This window comes from Stegostoma tigrinum, chromosome 2 (assembly GCF_030684315.1).
Source record: "Stegostoma tigrinum isolate sSteTig4 chromosome 2, sSteTig4.hap1, whole genome shotgun sequence".
NCBI classification, from domain to species: Eukaryota; Metazoa; Chordata; class Chondrichthyes; order Orectolobiformes; family Stegostomatidae; genus Stegostoma; species Stegostoma tigrinum.
In genome coordinates, this window is record NC_081355.1 from 30,899,474 (window position 1) to 30,922,323 (window position 22,850).

Genomic DNA, 22,850 nt, shown 5'->3' on the forward strand with positions numbered 1-22,850 from the left:
TGACAATTAATCTATTATGCTTACCAGTCCCAAGAGATGTTCTGATCATATGAATTGAAAACATGCAAACCAGAATCAACTTTCAGTGAAAAGATGAATCTTGCAAACTGGGAAATCACTAAATAAATTTGCTGCCTGTGCATATACTCAGTTAGCAGATCCCAGAAGGTGAATTTATACGCCCCACCTCCCTATCCTGGGTTTGAGGTGGCACAGGCCTTCTGATCTTGTCCAATGAGCTAGTTTGGTCAGTATCTGAAAAACATCAAATGACAACAGGATCGGGCCTAATTATAAAAGAAATACCCTTTGGGCCAAATCTTCAGAATTTTTTGATTAAGTGTCAGTTGAGTTTCATGGACATCCTCTCCAGAAGGCCCACTGAGTTCTCTCACCAGACCCAACCAAAGTTACTTGTTAATTACCTACTACACCACTATAGCACTTCTCTTACTTGATTCTCATCACATCCAACCACTCCCTGTTTTCAAAGTAATTCACCACTCACCAAATATCTACCAAAAGACTAGCATCTCTTGCACCTGCATCATATTTAAAAGGCCACTGTACACCTTACTGAGTCCTAGTATTCTGGAAGTGTCCTGTTTGGAGATTGATCATCATTTTGAAGATGTTGGAGAAAGGGGCGGTCCAGAGGAGATCTGTGCTCTTCCCAAAAGGATGGCAAAGGAAGCCATACCACCAGATTTTGGCAGGCTGGTCCAAGGTGCCACCTGAGTCAGTGTGGTCTCTATGATCTGGAGAAATGGGCAGCAGTGCCCTAATAAGGTCAATGACCTCCTTTGCTCTGCCAGCCTAAATGCCACACTCTTCTCTCTGCTACCTCACTCTCACGCTACCTCAGCGACTGCAAACACCTCCCATAAAGGCTCATGCTCCACTCATGAATGCAATGTCTTCCCTGAATGACTCTTATTCTCCCACAACCTCCTACACCAATAATCATGCATGGCCTCTGTGCTGCCTACTCACCTGCACAGAATACCTTACCACCTTATGACGACATGCATTAGCACTAACAGCTGTGCCACTTTTGTTCATCTCACTCAATCCCTCTCTATCTTACTTCAGGAGAAAACAGCCGATAAAAAGGCAGAAGGTGCCATGCTCTGTGACAGAGTAGAAAACATCAACTTCACAACCCAGTACAAGGTAATAATCCTGACTGCCCCTCCCTGGAGAAGACTGAAACCACATCAGCAGGGATGCTGACATCTTAGTGCCCTGCCAACTGAGTAAGTACAATTCTTCACTCCATTGCAGTTTTCACAACAACCTTGCTGTCAATGTCATTCATCACACAGCACTTATAAACATTGGCCACAAAGCATTCTTTACCTTTTGTCCACCAGTATACAATGGTCGCCATATCTGCAAAGAAATGGCCTGCTCTGCTAGAAGCTACCGCCTCTATGTTTGAGGAAGAGAGTTCTGAGGCCCAGAGGAAGCATTGGCAAAGCTGCCTCATGCACCCCTGGCCAGCTTAGATACTGACACCTCAGTGGGAATGTCATCTTTAGGAGGTGCAAGAGCAAAAGCTGGTGAGCACATCACTGCAACAACCCACAGGTGGACAAAACAAAAATTGCTTTGGGTGCTTGCATTCGGAAGACTGCTTGTCAGCAGCCATCTGCACAATCTCAGGCAGGAGGGGACCCTGGGTTGATGGTAATGAGGGAATTTATCAAAATGCACAGTGAGAACAAGAGCAGCAGTCATGTGGTAGGTAATAGCCCTCATAGCCCAGATGCTGCAGGAGAAAGCTATGTTATGGGACCCAGCTGCTGTAAGCATGTAGTCGTTTGGTTGCCCACCATACACAGGTTGGCAGTAGCCATGGAGATTCAGCTCCATCATCCTAAGGAATATGTACGTGGCTCTTTGCGGTGAATAGCAAGTTGAAGTCTTCAGGTACCCGCTGTGATTTTAATGTCGAGAATTCCGCATATCTACTTTGCTCATTGTTGATGATTGAATAAGAAACTGCATATTAATGAGGCAAAATAAGTAGTCAATAATGTGTTAACAAACAATAATTATCATTTGCAGGCAACCTGTTGTTTCCTAATGAGAATCTTGCTTTGGTGCCGAAACGTGGTTACAAGATGCAGCCTATTATTCCCAATATCGAGTTTGGCCTTGCTGGGCTTCTCACATAATACTGCCGCATTTCTCATCATAGCCCATATCATTCAGGCCACATATTATTCTATTTTTATTTATTTTGTGTCTTTCACAATCTCCAGATACTTTAAATTCAATGCAATACCTTTGAAACGTGGTCACTTGCAAAGTATCAGGTAATTTTCATAAGACAAAGTCCCATAAACAATGTGATAATAAGTAATCCAAAGAGTGTAAAGAGACTTTGGCAGTACAGCATTCCCTATCTACTACATTGAGTTATAATATTAAATTTGAATGGAGCGAATACATAGTGAAAACATTTGCCCTCAGAGGCATAAGGGCTACTGAGTCGCATCTGATACATGAAACTTGAATAGTCAAAACACCTTCCAACACTTTTTACTGTCGAGTGAGGTACTGATATAAAATTTCACCTGCTCATGGAATGAAATCTTTCAGGACAGCCAAGTACAGAATAATGCCAAACACAAAAAAAAACAAGCAGCACTAATATAGACCATGAACACATTTGGGAAATCACTACAAAAACGACGTTAACAGCACAAGCTAAAACAAAAATGAAACTGTTACAGATGCTAGTAACATGAAATATAACCAAAAACTGTAGGAAAGTTACTGAATTAAAACATTAGTTCTGTATTCATCTGTTCACAGATATTGTCTCACTTGCTAAGCATTTCCAACACTTCCTGAGGTTTTTTTTCATTTTTGCAGCACAATCTAACATGTCATAAATCAAGAGTTGTTACACAATAAGTTCTTAACGTCATTGGGGGTGTGGGGGAGCTTAAGAAATCTTTTGGTGTCTTCTGGTACCTCAAGGGCCATTAAAATCAGCAGCAAGATAACAAAGTGTGGAGCTCGATGAACACAGCAGGCCAAGCAGCATCTAAGATGTGTTCATCCCGCTCCACACTTTGTTATCTCGGATTCTCCAACATCTGCAGTTCCCATTATCTAAGATCAGCAGCAATACTGATTACGGCACGAAGTACAATCTTACTGCAGTAAATAGTGTGGTAGATCCAGGGAGCGTGTGGGCAATTAAGCATTGAGCTATCAGACTCAATCAGTTCAGGAACTCTCTCTATCCTCTGCAAAAAAAAATCACTTTCAACTTCAAAAAATTACATTTTATATTGCCTACAGCAGTAGCTACAAGCTGAGACTTTTAATTAACGGATCAGAGACCTTTCATAAATGGTCACCGATTCAGCTTGCAAACCAGCAGAGGCATCCAGAAAAGGAAGTCAGAGAAGCAGTGTTCTGAAGAGCACAAGGTCCATCTCAGCAGATCTTGTAACGAGCCGATGCAGAGATGAGGATGCTGGGGAAGTCAATTGCTGGGGCATTTTCAAATGACAGAAGGAATAGCTCAAAATTGTTTCCTTCAAATTTTGTTAGAGCTTGTGGAAACTTAAAACTTTAAATTAGACTTCAAAATATGATTCAGATTATCGCCACCTGCATCACTATCTGCTGTCTCCTGTTTCAAATGCATAATTTTATCTGACAGATATTCTCTTGCTTCCTCTTTCTTTTAGTTTTAATTCTAACATCCTCATTTCCATTCTTTCAAGACCATTTAACTTTTTAAAAATTCTTTTTCTGCTCTTTTTTTATCTTTTTCTCCCATCATTTGTTACTCATTCACTACTCAAGCTCAAGCTGCTCTAACTAAAATGAATGTCAACTAATCTGGATGCTTCATTACCCAGAGTGCTCAGTCTCTCCTGTATTTCCTCTAAACGCAACAGGCATGCTAATACCTCATTTTTTTGGAAACGAGATCTAGTCACAGCATAGTCAGGAAATAATCTAGGATGTTATTCTTGAAGCATCGTAGTTGTTTTATTTTAGCCGGTTGTTCCAACACCTTCAATTTGATTAGAGCAATATTTTGGAAACAACCAGATCATTCCACAAGATAAAGTCAATTCTTTCTGGAGGGATTTGTGATAATATTCCAAATAAAATTTCTCTATTTACTCAATCACTGTTTAAATCAACTTTCTAATGGGCCAGTTTGTACAATCCATGTATACTTTCAAATTAAAATCTTCTCCTTCATTGACTTCTCTGGAAGTCAAACTGCATCACTGGCCAGCTTCAGCAATTGACTTATTCCAGTATCTTTCAATATCTTTACTGGTTTACGTCTTTGGTTAGAGGAATTAGGTGATCCCCCTCACTTAGAAATAGGACATTCAAAACCTCCAGTGATTCTCTTTAGCAAAACACAAAGGAGAATCTTTTTTGACTGCCCTGAGTAATCTCCCGATTCTTAGTAGTTTCTAAGCAAGCATGCTCTTTGCACTTTTCTCACTCTTTTAATACACATTTCTGTTCCTGATGCACTGGTTTCCTGAGTGTTCCCACTACCGCAATCAGTGTCCTATTTAACTTGCAACAAACGGCTTTGCTTTATGCTTCTATTCCCTAGAATGGAAGTATATTATTTCGACTTGTCCCTTTTAAGTTACATAGAAACATACAAGATAGGAGCAGGAGGCAGCTAATTTATCCTTTGAGCCTGCTCCGCAATTCTTCATGATCATGGCTGCTTGTCCAACTCAATAGCCTAATCTCGCTTTCTCCCCATAACCTTTGATCCCATTCACTATATCTAATCGTCTCTTGAATAAATTCACTGTTTTGACATCAACTACTTCCTGTGGTAATCAATTCCATAGGCTGACCACCCTTTGGGTGAAGAAATGTCTCCTCATCTCCGTCCTAAATCATCTACCTCGAAACCTCATACGGTGACCCCTGCTTCTGGACGCACCCACCTTTGGGCACATCCTCCCTGCGTCTAACCTGTCCAGTCGGGTTAAAATTTTATACGTCTCTTTGAGGTTCCTCCCTCATTTGTCTGAATTCTTGTAAAAACAGTCCTAACCTAGTCAATCTCTCCTCATAAGTCAGACCCACCATACCCAGAATCAGCCTGGTAAACTTCGCTGCACCCTCTCGCTCGCTCGCTCGAGAGAGAGAACAACAGCATCCTCCCACAGAAAAAGTGACCAAAACTGTGCACAATATTCTAGCTGTGGTCTCACCAAGGCCCTGTATAACTGCAACATACCCCTGCTCCTGTATTCAAAACCTCTTGCAATGAAGGCTAACATACCATTTGCCTTCTTCACTGCCTGCTGTACTGCATGCTTACCTTCAGCACAGGGCACTCAGCGCCAACTGCACACTCCCCTCTTCCAATTTACAGCCAAAAGATTCTACTCTATCTCAACTATTTTTGCATTTGTTTTTCGGCTTGCCCCCTAAAATCTAATGCCTATAGCTTCTCCAAATTTTTTTTATTTCTCCAGTCTTCTTGTGAATTCCCATATCTCCTAATACAAATTTTACCGTGTGCAATATCACAGGTTTCTTTCAGATCTGCTGCTTTTCGAAACTTTGACACTTGAAGTTCCTTTAACAATGTCTAAAGTTTATGTATGAATACCATTTCTGAACTCTTTGATAATAATAAATTCCCCCACATTTTCATTTTTTTCTTGAACAAGTTTTAAAACATCTTTTATCGAACCCCATTTCATTTTCTTATAACTCTAAATTTTAACTGAAAAGCTCCAGGAACCAGTTCATAAGCATTTAGTTTTGTTTAAAAAAACAATTTCATATTCTGGAGATTGTTCTTGAAACAAAGTGGCATTCAGACCATTACCGTCTATGTGCTGCTCTTGTCCCTTTTAAGTAGTAGTGGTTGTAGGTTTGGAAGATGTTGTCCAACAGCCTTGTGAACTTCTGCATCACGTGGAATGAACACACCTCTGCTACTAAGTATTGGTGGTGGAGGGACTGAATATTGATGGAGGTAGTGCCAATCAAGTGAGCTGTTTTGTTTTAGACGGTGTCAAGTTTCTTGAGAGTTGTGGGAGTTGCTATTATCCGGGAAAGTGGGTAGTATTTCATCCCAGTCCCAACTTGCGCCTTATAGACAGGTTTTGGGGAAGGTGCTAGCCTTTTAACTTTTGTAGCCAATGTATTTAAATGGGTAGTCCAATTCGTTTTCCAGTCAATGGTAATGCTCCAGGATTTTTCTTAGTGAGAGATTCAGTGATGGTAATGTGACCAAATGTCAAGTGGTGATTGTTAGATTCGATCTTGCTGGAGATAGTCATTGCTTTTCACTTGTGCGGCACAAATGTCACTTTCTAACTGGCACTATAAACTGGAAATTGTCCAGATCATGCTGCAGTTGGACATGAACTGCTTCAGTATCTGAGGTGTCATGAATGGTGGTGAATATCATGCAATCAGCAGTGAACATTTCAGCTTCTGATGTTGTGGAGAGAGGACCAATTCAGAATTGAAGAGGAGTCATCGGGCTCAATACATTTACTCTGATTTCTCTCGACAGATGCTGCCAGACCTGTCGAGTTATTCCAGCAATTTTTATATTTCCAATTTCCAGCATCTGCAGTTCTTTGTTTTGCTTTTATGATTCTGATCAGCTTATGCTCAACTATGGATACAGTAGAAGCTTAAAACAAGGCAAAGGGTAACCCTACTTTAATAAACTGTTAGTCCCTCAAATTTAAAAATAAAATCGACCATGGCAAAGTATCAGTTTACTCTACCAAACACAACTTACCACAGCCTCCCAGGGAATAATTCCCAACATAAACCGGCAATTTAATATAGCTAACTATTATTTGGATTGTATTTATGGAAGATATTAATGAGATCATTTAATGAACAACTGGAGCTCTCTTCTTATGATTATGAGAGATGCAATGTTGAAGTGAGGATTTCTTGCTTTCACTGTCGTATGGATCGAAGAGAAACCATTAGTCTAAAAGATAAGCTTTAAACTTGTTCTTGAATTTTGAGCATTATTTGATCCATTGTAGAAAAAACATACTTGCATAATACATTTTTGTGCAATTCACCAGAGAAGAATCAGACTGTCTATAGTTTTGCAGTGCATTGTTGGAAGCAGGATGTGTATGCTGACAGAGACTTCCTGTTCAGACTCCATTGTCTGCAAGGTCCATAAAATGGAGCTTTGCATGACAGAACCTGAACAGGAAATCTTTGTCCAGACATGCACCACACATATCAAAATGCACTGCACGAGAAACACAACAAGGCATCACTTTAGGGAAATGACTGCCACTTTATTCAGGAAGGAGGATGAAATGTGCAAACGTGAACCCAAAATAACAGGCTGGTTACTAATTATAAAAAAGATAGAATTTCTCTTAGCATATTTTGATATTGTAGAAAGTACTTTTATTTTTGGGTTTGTAAAAAAAAATGGAATTCTTCAGCATAACTGGACCATTACCATTAGTTTCAAGAGTTTGTATGCAATGTCTTTTTGCTGTTTCAATGATTTGGGACAAAAGGAATTTTAAGTAATAACTAATGCCATTTCCTTAGCACTGGGTGAATAGAGTAGCTGCTCAAAATAAAAGCACCAAACACCAAACTTTAATATTGGAATCATATTTCTTGCTTACCGGATAAACAATAACTTATTTTGCAATGATTCAACACTATGGAACATTGTTCTCTGAAGTATTATGGTCAATCTCCTAAATATTGTATGTTAGTTAGTCGTTTTGCCATTGTGTCTAATTATTTAACCTACCACAATGAGGGAGGCGATAGACTAGCAGTGATATTGCAAGACTCATAACCCAGAGATCCATATATTGTGCTGGAGATCCAGATTTTAATCCCACGCAATTAAATTGAACTCAACAAAATCTAGCATTAAAAAATGCCAACAAACCATTGTTGATAGTCATTAAATCCAAACTCGTTCACTAACATTTTTTATGGAAGGAAACTGCCTCGCTTATCTGGTCTGGCCATACATATTCACTCCAGGCCCATAGTAATATGGTTGACATTTAATTGCATTGTGAAATGGCCCAGTAAGTCACCCAGATGTACTAAGCACTAGAACATAAGAAAGAAATGAAACCAGAAAAATATTTGGCATTGGATAAGGCACCAGAAATAATGACCGTAAACACAGCATTGTCAACCATGCAAAGTCCTCCTTAAAAATAGCAGGCGGCTGGTTCTTGTGTTGCTTATCTGCTCGAGCAACAACCTGACACAGTCAGACTCTCAGAATCACATTTTATGCATAATATTCCAGATAGTACCATCACTCTTCTTGGAAATGTCCAGTCCAACCTACAAGACAGATCCAGGAGAAGTGGCTGCAGAATAGTATAAAATCAGGAGCAAGTGCTCAAGGACTCCTCAACAATCACTCTGAACCCCATGAAAGCTCCGGCCATCAGCTCAAACATGGGTGAGGAAACCTCTAGCTGATTACTATGTGCCATACAAATAAAGAGATCTAACAGTTCAGGACTGGACATCCTTGAGGCATTGTGGGCCATCACCAGCAGCTGAATTGTACTCCAACACAATTCACAACCTCAGGGCCCAGAATATCCCCTGCTCTATCATCACATCAAGCTAGGGCACCAATTGTGGCTCAAAGAGGAATGCAAGAGGAATGCCAGGAGCAGCATCAGGTATGCCTAAAAATGAGGTATCAACCTGGTGAAGCTACGAAGTAGATGTACTTGCAGGCCAAATGTCATAAGCAGCAAATGATACACAGAGCTAAGCAATTCCACAACCAATAGATCAGATCGAAGCTCTGTAGTCCTGCCACATCTGATTGTGAATGGTGTTGGGCAATTAAACAGCTCACTAGAGGAGGAGACACCACAATCATGCCCATTCTCATTAGTGGGGGAGCACAGCACATCAGTGCAAAAGATAAAGTCGAAGCATTTATAACAAAGTTACAGAACAGAGGGATTTGGGACTCCTCGTCCATCAATCACAAAAAGGTAGCACCAAAGTTCAGCAGATTACAGGGAAAGCAGTTAGAATGTTGGCTTTTATTTCAAAGGGTTTGGAGTATGAAATTGTATAGTTTTAGCAAAACCTTCCCAACGACATTAGCCAGAGCTGAAATTCTGAAGAGTTTTGGGTTCCTTAGCTAAGGAAAGGTATACTGGCATTGTGTTACAATGCTTGCTGATTTTTCATTATTGTTATTTTTATTCTTTTATCAACCTTGATTTGGAGCTTGGAGCTGTGAACTGGGAACTGTAAGCTGAAGATGACTTGCAAGCTATGTGAAACCACTTGGTGTATGAGGAAAAGAACAGATCAAACAGATTTGTTTATGAACTGAGGCCTGGAAGTTAACTGTAGACTGATTTTTGTTTAAAAGGGTTCCTACAGAATTAGTGACTCTAACAAGGCCATTCTGTTTAAACAGATAGCAGAAGTTGGTTATTAATGAGCAGGTACCTGGGAATTAGTCCAAGAGGAGACACTATATTCAAGTAGAAGGCAGGTGTTGAATGGTAATTGAGACTTTGGAAAAGGACAGTCAATGTATCAGGGAAGAACCATGGATGAAGTTGTTTGTTTTAAACTGTGTTTTTGTGGGAGTGAGTTTGGCTGCTGGTGGCACAGCATGGAGATTAGAAAGCTTCCTGCCTAATGTTGCACACCAGCTTCCAGAAACCCTAAGAGTAGAAAGTTAATTTAGAACTATTACTACCTTTACCTAAATAAACTGATAAACATTTCCAGAAAAGTAATCAAGGGATCAATGTCTATGTTAATAAATCAAAGCATCATGAAAACTATTTAAGTAAACTGGTCAGTTTTAATAATTTTCTTTTATTTATTTCTTAACTGTGTTATCTGTCTTTTGTGCAAATAAAGCCTGAAGAGAGACATTATTAATTAATTAGATCACCTTGTTGTTTATTTTTTTCTGCCAGATTTACTATGATTGTTGAGCTTAATATTTAAGATACAAAACTGGTGTCTGGAATAAACTATTTGCAAAGTTTGGGATTGGTAATTCAAAGGTCTGGTTAGTAACCAGCGGACTAACAATCGGGGTGCTTCGACTGTTTTAATTTTACCGTGTTGTTTTAATAGACTTAGAAAGGTTCATTTAGTTCACTGTCCAACTTTATGTATTAACAACTGCCAGCAGTCCAGAGAACGTTCATCAGGCTGACACCAGGTATGAAAGAACTGTCTTATTAGGAAAGGCTGAGTAGATTGGGCTTGTAGTCACCATAATGTAGAAGAAAGAAAGGCAATCTTATTGAAAACATAAGATTCATAGAGAGCTGACAGTATAGATGCAAAAAGGCTGTCTCACCTTGTGGAACAGTCAAGGTCCAAAGGGTAAATTTCTAAATAAAGGGCTTAAGATAGATAAGGAGGAACATCTTTTCTCAAAAAGCTGTAAATATGAGGAATTCTTTACCACAAAGGCTGTTCAGGCTGGCTAAGATAGACTTTCAATCAGTAAGGGAATCAACCGTTATGGGGGAAAAGGACAGAAAGTGGAGCTAACGTCTATTAAATGAGCAATGATCTCACTGAATGGCAGACCATACTCGATGAATTGAATGGCCTACATCTGCCCCTACTTCTTTTGCTCTTAGTGTTTTAATTTTCAGCCTGAAGTGCCAAGTGGGTGATCCATTGCGGCCTCCTCCAAAGATCCCCAGAATCAGAGATGCCGGTGTTCAATCAATTCAATTCATCTAACATGATATCAAGAAGTGTTTGGAGGCACTGTATGTAGCAAAGGTTTCAGGCCTGACAACATTCTTGCAATAGCAGTGTAGACCTGTGCTCCAGAACTTGCCACACCCTTAGCCAAGGCTCCAGTACAGCTATAAAAATGGCATCAACCTGACAATGGTGGCCCAAGTATGTCCTGTCCACAAGGAGCAGGACAAATGCAACTTGGCTAATTACCACTTGATCATTATGATGGAAAGTGTCATCAACAGTGCTATCAAGCAGCATTTCTTAGCAACGGCTTGCACTCTGTTGTTCAGTTTGGATTCCTCTAAAGTCACTAAGTTCCTGCCCTTATTACAGTCTTGGTTCAAAAATGGTCAAAAGAGCTGAAGACCTGCGGTGAGGTGAGTTACTGCTCTTGACATAAAGGCAACATTAGATAGATTTTAGCAAAACTGTAGTCAATGGGAATCAGAGGAAAGCTGGTTTGAGTCATAAAGGATGGCAGCTGTGGTGTATGGTTGTTGGAGGTCAGTCATCCCAGCTACGGGATGTTTCTGCAGGAGTTCCTCAGGGTAGTGTCCTTGGCCCAACTGTTTTAAGCTGCTTCATCAATCACCTTCGTCTATCATAAGGTCAGAAGGGAGGACTCTCTCTGATGACTGACAATATTCTGCACCATTCGCAATTCTTGAGATGCTGAAGCAGTCCATGCCCAAATTAAAGCAAGAATAGACAATATCCAGGCTTGGGCTTATAAGTAACAAAAAACATTCATTCCACATAAGTGCCAGGCAATGACCAATTCTAACAAAACATCACCTAACCATCATCACTCCTCAATATGAAATAGCATCACTGTCATCTAATCACCCACTATGGACATTGACCAGAAACTGAACAAGTCCTAGTCATACACGTTCTGTGGTTACAAAAGCACGTCGCTGAGGCTAGGAACCCTACAGTGAGTAATTCATCTTATTATTCCCAAAAGCCTACCAGGTACAAGCCACAAGTCAGCAATGTGGTGGCATACTCCATGTTAGCATGGATAAGTGCAGCTCCAACAACACTTAATAAACTAGATGCCATCTAGAACAAAGCAGCCTGCTTGATTGGCACCACATCCTCAAACATCTAGTGCCTCCACCACTGATGTTCCACAACAAAAGTGGGTACCATCTACAAGATGCACTGCAAGGCTCCTTAGACAGCATCTTCCAAACTCACAACCATTTTCACCTCGAAGGACAAGGGCAGTAAATACATGGGAACAACACCAACTGCAAGTTTTCCAACATGACATGCCCCATCCAGACTTGGAAGTATATCAGTGTTGCTAGGTCAAAATCCTGTAGCTCCCTCCTTAATGGCATCATAGGTCTACCTACACTAAATGAAACACAGAGCTTCAAGGAGATAATTATCTTCTCCTCAAGGGCAACTAGAGTTCTGTAATAAGTACTGGCTCAGCTAACAGCCCTGCATTTCATGAGTGAATTAAAATGCTTATATACATAATTTACTTCTTAGCAGGACATATATCCACTCCGGGAATATGATCACAATCTCTAGTACCATTGCCAATTTAGTTGAGTTGTGCAGCATGAATTAGAAACATTATCTGTGCATCTATTGGTGGGATACCCTGAGCATTAGCACAACTGGAATAAGATAAACTTCCACTCTCAATGTATTATTGGTAGCTCTTAGTGTCCAACCTCATTAGAACTAAAAAAAAATGAGCATGGTTTCAGAGGCAAGAAACCTACAAAATAGGTTTCAGCAGAACTCTACCACATAGAAACATAGTTTGCTTATGAGACTCAAGTCTCGACAAGTAACGCAGAGCATCTTACATTTTCTATACTGTTTGGCACCTCATGAGATTTTCTCCAACCTATTGTAGTACCCTAATTACTTGATACAATTGTTCCAAAGTATAATGTCCAGACCTTGAGTGAGGCTCTTCAATGTGTAATGGCTGTATACCAAACATCCCAATTCATTAAGTTTCCAAGGTGAGGAAGGATGAAGTGGTTCTCTTTCTTAATTGACTCACCCACTCAGTTGGGTGCAATACTATTAATTGCAAACTTAAGTTATTGCAAAGGGAAATTTCGCCCAAACCCAGAGGAACACATGTTTTAAAAAGGACCTAATTTCACCAGGCTTTCATGAACTAACAAAGAGTGAATTTATTAATTATTTAGCACAAGAAGAATTAGTAATGCAACATTATATACACACATTTGAAATACGAATGGACTTTAAAAAATATAAAAGTTATTAAGACCAAAGCATGGATCAGTGCCTGGCTTGTTTACGTGACAGCGATGGTTGAAAGTTGTGGCCATGACAATGCATATTACTGGTCACTTTAATGTGAGTAACTGACAGCCCATTTCAAGATTCCTAATTTTGCAGGTTGGTTGTAAATCTTTTTGGTGCCTCGTCTCCTTTGTCCAGCTTGCTCGCTAACTAACTTCTAGCACTCAATGCGGTATAGTCTTATTACCTACAACACAAGGGTGGCTATGGAACAGTTTTTCAACTGTGATCTTCACAGACTGGAATGGTCAAAATAAGGCTACTCTGCATGGGTACCTTAGCCCACTGGCACATGTGACAACCTCTGTCTCACTCGCACAAACAGGAGAATTTAAAGTTCTTTTCAACCCGTGTCCTTGGTTATTCATTAAAATGAAAATACCAAACTTACCTGGGAATTTATGACATAATCTGCAGGGGGTGGCTTGCTTTTGAGCAGAGATTAGTCAACCTTCATCATAAGACCTTAAGACCAGAAGTAACTGGAGCACAAATTAGGCCATTCAGCCAACTGAGTCTGCTCTGCCATTCAAACATGGCTGATAAGTTTCTTAACCTCATTGTCCTGCTTTCTCCCTGAAACCCATGATCCCCTTGACAAAAAAGAACCACCTATCTCCATCTTCAATACACTTAATGACCTGGGCCTCCAAAGCCTTCTCTGGTAGTTAATATCACAGATTCACCACTCTCTGGTGGAAGAAGTTTCTCTTTAACTCTATTCTAAAAGGTCTTCCCTTTATTCTATGGCTGTGCCCTCGGGTCCGAGTCTCTCCTACCACCTTCCCAAATACGTTCCCAACAATCACTCCGTCCAGGCCATTCAGTGTTCTAAGTTTCATTTAGATCCCCCCTCAGCCTTCAAAACACCATCGAGTAAAGACCCAGAATCCTCAAACATTCCTCATATATTAAGCTTTTCATTCCTGGGGCCATTTTCGTGAACCTCCTCTGAACCTGCTCCAGGGCTAGTACATCTTTCGTGAGATATGGGGCTCAAAACTGCACACAATACTACAAATATGGTCTGACCAGAACCTTATGGAGCCTCAGAAGTACCTCCCTGCTTTTATAACCGAGTCCTCTCAAAATAAATACCAAAGTTGCATTTGCCTTCCTAACTACTGACTCAACCTGAGAGTTTACCTTGAGACAATGATGGACTGGAACTCCCAAGTCTTTTTGCACTTCAGACTTCTGAACTTTCTCATTTAGAAAATAGTCCATGCTTCTATTCTTCTTAGCAAAGTGCATGACCTCACACTTTCCCACATTGTACTCCATCTGCCGCTTCTTTGCCCACTCTCCTAATCTATCCAAATCCTTCTGCAGCCTTCCCGCATCCTCAATACTACCTGTCCCTCTACTTTTCTTTACATGTCTACAAACTTAGCCAGAATACCCTCAGCTCCTTCATCTAGATCATTAATGTATAAAGTGAAAAGCTGTGGTCTCAACACTTGTGGAACACCACTTGTCACTAGCTCCCATCCTGAGAAGGACCCTTTTATCCCCACTCTCTGCTTTCTGCCCAACAGCCAATCTTCTATCCATGCTAGCACCTTGCCTTTAATACCATTATCTTACCTTATCTTACTCAGCAGCCTCCTACGCGGCACCTTGTCACAGGCCTTCTTGAAGCCCAGGTAGCTAATATCCATTGGTTCTCCTTGGTCTAACCTGCTCATTACTTACTCAAAGAATTCTAACAGATTTTTCGGGCATGACCACCCCTTGATGAAAGCATGCTGACTTTGCTCTATTTCACCATGTACTTCCAAGTATTCAGAAATCACAACGGACTCCAAAATTTTACCCATGACTGAGGTTAGGCTAATTGGCCTGTAATTTTCAGTCTTTTGCTTTACTCCCTTTTTAAAGAGGAGGTGCCATATTAGTGATTTTCCAGTCCTCTGGGACTCTCCCTGACTCTAGCGATTCCTAAAAGATCATCATTAGAGTCACAAGAGATCACTGCCTAGTCTTTCTTGAATTATCTCTTCCCATTTTGAAGTTTCCTTGGCACGTTTAGGTATAAAATTGCATAGGTCTCTTTCTCCCAATATCAACTTAAACTAAATCTGCAGCCATTTTACTTTATACCCGTTCTCTTTCTTAACAAAAGCACACATGTCAGGGTTACAAGTTCGTAATGGCCATATACTTAGGCATCTTGACCCATGGTCATAACAGATGGTAAGAATACTACTCGAGACTAATCCTAAAGTGAATGCTTGTGTTTCCAGAGGTTCTGAAAGCCATATCAGAATGCAGTTTTGCTTGCTGCCTCCCATGATTGACTAACAGCATTTACAGAAGTAGAGATGATCTAACAAAATGATTGAAGCTTTTATAATGAAGATTGACAGAAAAGCTCAGAGATAGCAGGAACTGCGATGATGGAGTTTGTAATAATAAGATGTAGAGCTGGATGAACACAGCAGGCCAGGCAGCACCAGAAGGGTCCAGGCTTGAAACGTCAGCTTTCTTGCTCCTCTGATGCTGCCTGGCCTGCTGACAGAAAAGCTTTTTCTTTTAGTTGAAGAATCCAGGAAACAGTACAACTTAAATTTTTAAAATGTATTCTTTAAAATGATGGGCATTGCCAGAAGGCCAGCCTTTCTGGTGCATCCCTAATTGTCCTTGAATTGAGTGGCCTGCATTTCAGGGAGCAGTTACAAGTGAATCACTGCTGTGAATCATGAGTTCTTTTTGGGGCAGACCAGGTAAGGATGGCAGACATCCTTCCTTAAAGGACGTAAGTAAATGGCAAAAGGACGGGTTTCACAGCTATTGCTTGTGTCATATTTACCAGTACTGGAACTAGCTTCCAACTCCAGATTTTATAAATTGAATTTAAATTTCACAAGCTACTTTGTTGGAATTCGAACCAATGTCCCACAACATTAGCCTTGTCCTCTGGATTAGTAATCTAGTGACAACACTGTTGCATCAATATGTCCTCTTATGAAGTTCAAAGGTCATGTCAGGAAGAATTTTTTTCACACAAAGGGGAGTGGACTTCTGAAGATCTCTTTTCCAAATAGCTGTCAAGGCTAGGTCAATTGAAAATATCAAAACCTGGATTGATCGTCTTTATCCACCAAGCGTATTCAGAATTAAAAAAACAAGGTAGGTACAAGGAGGTCAGGAAGAAATCAGTCTTGATCTAAATGCATGGTCTGAAAGAGTCAGAGGCTGAATAGCATGCTTTTTGTTCCTACATCGTATGCCCCAGTTCTAGGTATTTCTGCCCTTGCTGGCCACAAAGCTACTTTATTTCAACACTTCAAAAATAAGTATTGCCAAATCTGGCCCAAACAACCAAGTCAAATCTGGCATCAAGCCAATTCCATCACAGAAATGTCTGCAATGTTACTCATAGAAACAATGAGATGCCTTGTGTGAAGACAACTTTAAAAAAAAGACTCACTTGCTACAGTGACTAGCGTTGTCTGGTATACAAATCTCATGGAATTAAAGCTAAATCTTAATTTAAACTGGCACAAAACATTTTGAATGAAATGGTAAAACACAATCTAGGGGTTAGTTATATCATCAGTATACAAGATCTTATTACGATCCGCAGACATACAAGAATCTTCTTCAGATTTATAATGGTTGAGTTTTTGCCCTCCCAAACATCAACAGTCAAGTGGAAGTTTTTTTAAATTTCATAATCAAGACATTACCACCTCTTCAGAGCTGGGATCAATTTCTTTCACTTCTACATATTTTCCTTTCCTCTTGCTCCTCTGTTGATCAATCAAGTTTGAACTCAAGTTTTCTGCCAGAAGCTATTATGTCCAATTTGGCTCTCTTGCTCAGGGAATATACTACTTAAAATGATTCTTTTCAAGAAATTGTCTAAATTACTTCATAAAAAAACCTTGTAGGTCTGATTAGCAACAGTTTATATCAAGACAAATATGAACGAGATAAATAATTTTTCAACCTGCTGTTTCCTTTTTTTGGTGACAACCTTAATTTGTGTCTCTTGTATTGAGTTTTTACGGCATGGAACAAGGTGCTTCAGCCCATCATGTCCTCACCAGTCATCAAACATCTGTCTATTTGTGCGTTATGGCATTTCAAATGGTGTTTCAAAAACACCGTGGATTCTCAACTTTACCACCTTTTTACACAGTCAGCTCCAGTTACCCACCACCCACTATGCAAAACATCTTTCCTCAAAACTCCTCTAAGCCTCCTGTTCCTTAGTTATTGACCCCTCTACCAAGGGAAAGAGTGTTGTCCTATCTAATCTACTCAATTTTGGAGATCTCAATCAGGTACCCCCTCAGCCTTCTCTGCCATATGAAAAACAACCTCAGCCTATGCTGTCTCTCTTCATAGTTGAACCACCTCACCCAGGCAACATCCTAGTGAATCTCCTCTGCACCCTTTCCACTGCAGTCACTCTCTTCCTATAGTGTGGTGACCAGAAATGCACACAATACTCCAGTTGTGGCTTAACTAACAGTACTTGGAGATCCATCGTAAGCTCTTTGCTCTCGTATTCAATGTCTTGACCAAGAAAGACACATATCCATAGGCCTTCTTAACCAGCTTATCAATCCTGCTGTCTTCAAGATTGTATGAAAACGTACATTGTGATCCCTATAAACTTTTGTACTTCCTCGGGTCCTACAATGCAACATGCATTCTCTTGCTGACCAATGAGTATCATTATCATAAAACTGGACACCGCTTTCACTTTGCCTCTCAACCTATTTGATTCGAGTGAGAACAATCCTGATTTCTTAACTCCCTGTTCCTAATGTAATTTTAATTATTCAGTGTCAAGTAGACCAATAGCCTTGATCATTGGCCATCACATTGATAGGTTTGCATCAAATTGTTAAGAGGGTGCCAAGTTGTCTCTATGAGTTTCTTTAAGTATTGTCTAGTCACACAATTACTACAATTTGCATTTACGCAGCGTCTGCATTGTGATTAAATTCCTAAAGCATTCTGCAAAACCTGTTCACTTTCATTATAATACTATTATATACATCATTAAAATTTCTGGGAGCAAGAAGCACCTTTTCGGCTTTGCTCCCTAAACGAAAATGAGAACAGATAAAAGATCAAAAATATTTGATTGTCATGAGAACTACCATTTTGTTTCAGTCTTAGATGGTTTGAGCCCTCCAATGCATCCATACAATTTAACATTCTTTTCAAATTGATAGCAACATCAACCTGTCACTAAAGTTTGGGTAGATATGAGTAAGATCGTAAAGCCATGCTTATAACTTTTGAGCAACTACACATGCTCAACAATAATTAATGACAGGAAAATCATGATTAGGGCATTAACAAATTCTTGATGCAAAAATTACAGCAGACAAGGAATTGTGACACGACAATAACTTGTAAATTAACCCCATAACGTGTTTCCAGATGTGGAGGGGCTGGTGTTGGACTGGGGGAACAAAACCGGATGTCACACGATCGCAGGTTACAGTTCAACAGGTTTATTTGAAATCACAAGCTTTTGGAGGGTGCAGTGAGAGAGAAGCACACAGAACACAGAGATAATAGGCAGAGAGATCAAAAATCACATAACTGGTGTCTGTGGAGTGTCAGATAATAAGTCTCTGCAGGTGACCATGAATTTTAGACAGTGAATAAAGAGTTAACAGCTGAATAACCAGTGAAGGGATGATCTGTAATCCAATTAAGTGAGGCAGAGAGATAATTACAAAAAGAACTTAAAAATAAAGCTGGCGCTGGAGACAAACTAAATGACTAAAAATAACATAACAGGTATTCAAGTCACACGAGGGTCTAACCTTGGTCTGGCCTTTGGGTAAGCGTCCTCCGAGGTGGACTTTTGAGACACGGCCACGCAGAATCGCCAAAGAGAGACAGGTATCCAAGTTCAGTACTCATGAAGACAGCCTCAACCATGATCGTGGGTTCATGTCATACTACGTGTGACCCCACCACACTTCTGTATCTGTAAAATCTTCCTTATTGGCCTGTTCTGACAGCATCACCTTGCTAAATTATTGTGATTTCTCTACCCTAATTAGTTTGTATAGTTTTGAATTATTTATTACTTTGGTTTGACCGTTGGTATGTGATTCATATACATATCATGTTATTCCAGTCATTTAGTTTCTCTTCAGCACCACCTTATTTTTAATTTTTTGCAATTATCCCTCTGCCTCACTTAAGCAGATTATAGGTCATCCCTTCACTATCATCCAGCTGTTGAGACTTTACTGGCCATCTAACACTCTTTGTCACCTGCAGAGAATTATCTGACATTCCAATAACACCAGTTGGGTGATCTTTTGATCTTTCTGCGTGTAAACTCTGTGTTCTGAGTGCTTCTTTCTCTCTGCACTTGATGAAGGAGCTGCGCTATGAAAGCTTGTGATTTCAAATAAACTTCTTGGACTATAACCTGCTGTTGTATGACTTCTGACTGTGTTCCGAGATGATGCTTATAAAATCCACTTTAGTTAAGCCAGTCAGAGGCTTGAAGATGATGCCACAATGTTCCATGATGGAATTTTGGTCCAGGTACAGGGATAGGTGGTTGAAAACAGAGATTGATTTACCAGGCAACAATCACAGCACACTTGTTAAAATTTAATCTAACAGAATGAAGTGTTGCATGTTCAGAGGGAGACAAATAAGAAGTGAGGGGAGTAAAAACAATGAGACAGCAATGTCACACCAGCATGAAGAGTGGCATCTAGAGAAAGTTCCAAGTTGAGGGAGAATTCTATATGTGTGTAAAATAATCTGCTATGCAAGTGGGGGGTCCACAGTAGACACCAAAAAGCAATTCAATGCAGGCTAATTTCTCTGCAATTTCTCCAGACGTTAGTGACACAATAAGTCATCACTTTTCATTAAACATCACAAGGGATTACAATTCCTCACTTTTGCCAATTTAACCTTAACATGCTCTCTTAAGAGCCACCCTGACATAAACTGCCTTAATGACTGCTCTCATTTTGATCGATCACTCACCTTTCCTGGGTCAGTGCTCCCCTGATCTCCGTAAATTGCTTGCCAGCACTAACATAGAGGTATAACTCCAACTCTTCATGGATGGACTGCCTCACAGAACAAGTCCTGCCCCGGGTATCCCTTGACCTCCAGTCTTGCTCAATTAGATAAAAAAAATGCTTATGGATTTTTCAACCCCAGCTCAGCTATTGAACCGCTGTGTGCAGTCTTCTTCTGAGCCTTTCTAATACATTAGGGCTTATGTTAAACCATCAATAGTAAGAGCTACTCCACTGCTTTGGGACTTCCATGACCTCCAACTACACAAAGCCCAGTTCCCTTTAACAGTATATTTAATAGCAGTACTGCCTCACATCATCTGCATCTCTCTCTCTCTCTCACACAAACACTCATTGACTTCAGGTTAATTGTAGATTACCTCTGAACGCCTACAGGTCTGGGAAAAAGAATTGAAGACTAATTAATCTCAATCTGTTTCAATTATCACATGAGGACCAACTTAGATCTTTTGGTTGCGTTAGTGCATAATTATAAAGAGACCTACAAATACTCAGCTAAAATTATTGATTCACTGGCATCAAAACTTGGAAGCTTTTCAGAGACTAATTAATTAGAGAAACCACATGAAAAGAAACAGCAGTTAAACAGTGAACTTCAAATACACAATACAGTGAGATGCTCAAAATGTCTACTATGCACTATAGAACTTTAGATTTGAAATGCAATACGAATTGTGCAAAGATACAGCAAGTGCTTAATGAATAGTTAAAAACAACAATTTTTTTATTTAGCAACTAAATTTTTATAAAATCCTAATGCAAAGGATACGAAGGACATTTGTTTAACTTTGATGTATGACTGGTGACAATCTAAATTCAAAATTACTTACTGCTTCTTCAAGAAGTCTACTACCAATTTAAAGTCCGCTATGCAGTACTCTCTCTTCATGTCCATAAGAACGCTATCTGATCCAGTCTGAACTGGCACATGAAGGAAGGAATAAACCCTTGGATGAAGAAGAATTTTTGCCATTTCCTGCAGGGGATAAAAGTGAACTCCAGCTATAATATATCAATTGTTAGTTTCTCTTAAAATGCACAAAATACCATGCAATTCACATATACAGCCTATAGAAAGGAGGTCAGAAATCACACACACCAAGTTATAGTCCAACAGGTTTACTTGAAAATACAAGGTTTCAGAGCTTCGGTCCTTCTTCAGGTGCTAGTGAGGGAGGTAGTATCAGACACAGAATTTACAAGTAAAAGATCAAAAGGTTCACACCGCTGATGAGGATGTACTAAACAAAACTAAGATGTTATTAAATCTTTAATCAGTTAAAAGGTTTTAATTGATTAATATGTATATGTAAATCCAAAAAATTCTTTTCAAAGTCCTGAGTGAACTAAAGATTTTATCAGTGTAAAGAGGTGACATTTTAGATCAGACAATGCATATTAGGTGTGAGTGAGTGTGAGTGTGTGTATGTGTGTGTGAGAGAGTGTGTGTGAGAGTGTGTGCGCGAGAGTGTGTGTGCGAGAGTGTGTGTGCGAGCGTGTGTGTGCATATTGTTGGGGGGAGGGCAGTGTCCCATCATATCAGACAATGGGATGGCATCACCACAACAGCCTCAGTATTTAATACCACCAACTGCCAATTTCCAGATGCCACCCTACAACTCATCTGCTTCATCCTCAACCATAACATCTTCATCTTTGACAACCAGTTCTTCAACTAGACACATCAAACAGCCAAGGGGACCAGATTTGCTCCCCAGTGTACCAACATTTTCATGCACAGATTCAAACAAGACTTCTTTGCTGCACAGAACCTTCAACCAACGCTATACACCAACCACATTTTCTTCGTTTGGACTCATGGTGACAAATCACTGAAACAACAACATAGCGATATCAACAAGTTTCATCCCACCAGCAGACTTACCATGGAATGCTCTTTAGAATCTCTCTTTCTTGGACACACGCATCTCCATCAGGAACAGACACCTCAGTACATCACTCTACTGCAAGCCTACGAATAACCCCACGATGCTGTACTTCTCTAGTTTCCACTGGAAATATATGAAAACAACCAAATCTACAGATAAGCCGAACGCAGAGACAGATTCTGCTCAGATGAGGAACAACGAGGCAGACAGAACAATGAGACAGACACCGTCATAGGAAAAGGATACAATGTTCAATTCATTGATCGCCAGTTCCAATGCACCACAGTGAAAAGCCGTAATGACCTCCTCAAAAGACACACATGGATACATATGATAGGGTGTCCTTCATTGTCCCGTACTTCCCCGGAACAGAGAAACTATGCCATGCTCTTCACAGCCTTCAACATGCTATTGATGACAACGAGCACCTTGCCATGATCTCCCCCCCGCCCGAGACCATTGTTTGCAGCAAACTACCCAGCCTTCAGCTCATCGACCACAACACTATACAACCCTATCATGGTAACCTCTGCCAGACATATCAGATCAACGACATGGACATAATCATCACAGGTGGGAACACCACCCACCACGTGCATGGCAGATACTCATGTGACTCGGCCAATGTTGTCTATCTCACACACAAAAACAAAGTTGCGGAGTGGCGTCTATCTCACACTGCAGGCAAGGGTGCCCTGAGGCTTGGAATATTGATGAAACAATGCAGAACGCTACCAACAACGGATGAATGGACGCTACGCAACAATCACCAGTCTGCAATGTTCCTTCCAGGGCAGGAACACTTCAGCACTCATGGAACACGCAGCCTCGGATCTTCAGG

General features: G+C 40.2%; 1 protein-coding gene across 5 annotated transcripts in view; it reads right to left on the reverse strand.

Moving 5' to 3' along the window:
- The window catches only part of cdkal1 (CDK5 regulatory subunit associated protein 1-like 1), a 620,961-nt gene that overhangs the window by 224,460 nt on the left and 373,651 nt on the right, over window positions 1-22,850 (reverse strand). For all 5 annotated transcript variants that reach the window (XM_059653106.1, XM_048562402.2, XM_048562395.2 and 2 more), the window contains one exon: window positions 20,951-21,096. In XM_059653106.1, the coding sequence (XP_059509089.1) occupies window positions 20,951-21,096 (146 nt within the window). The remainder of the gene's footprint in view (window positions 1-20,950; window positions 21,097-22,850) is intronic.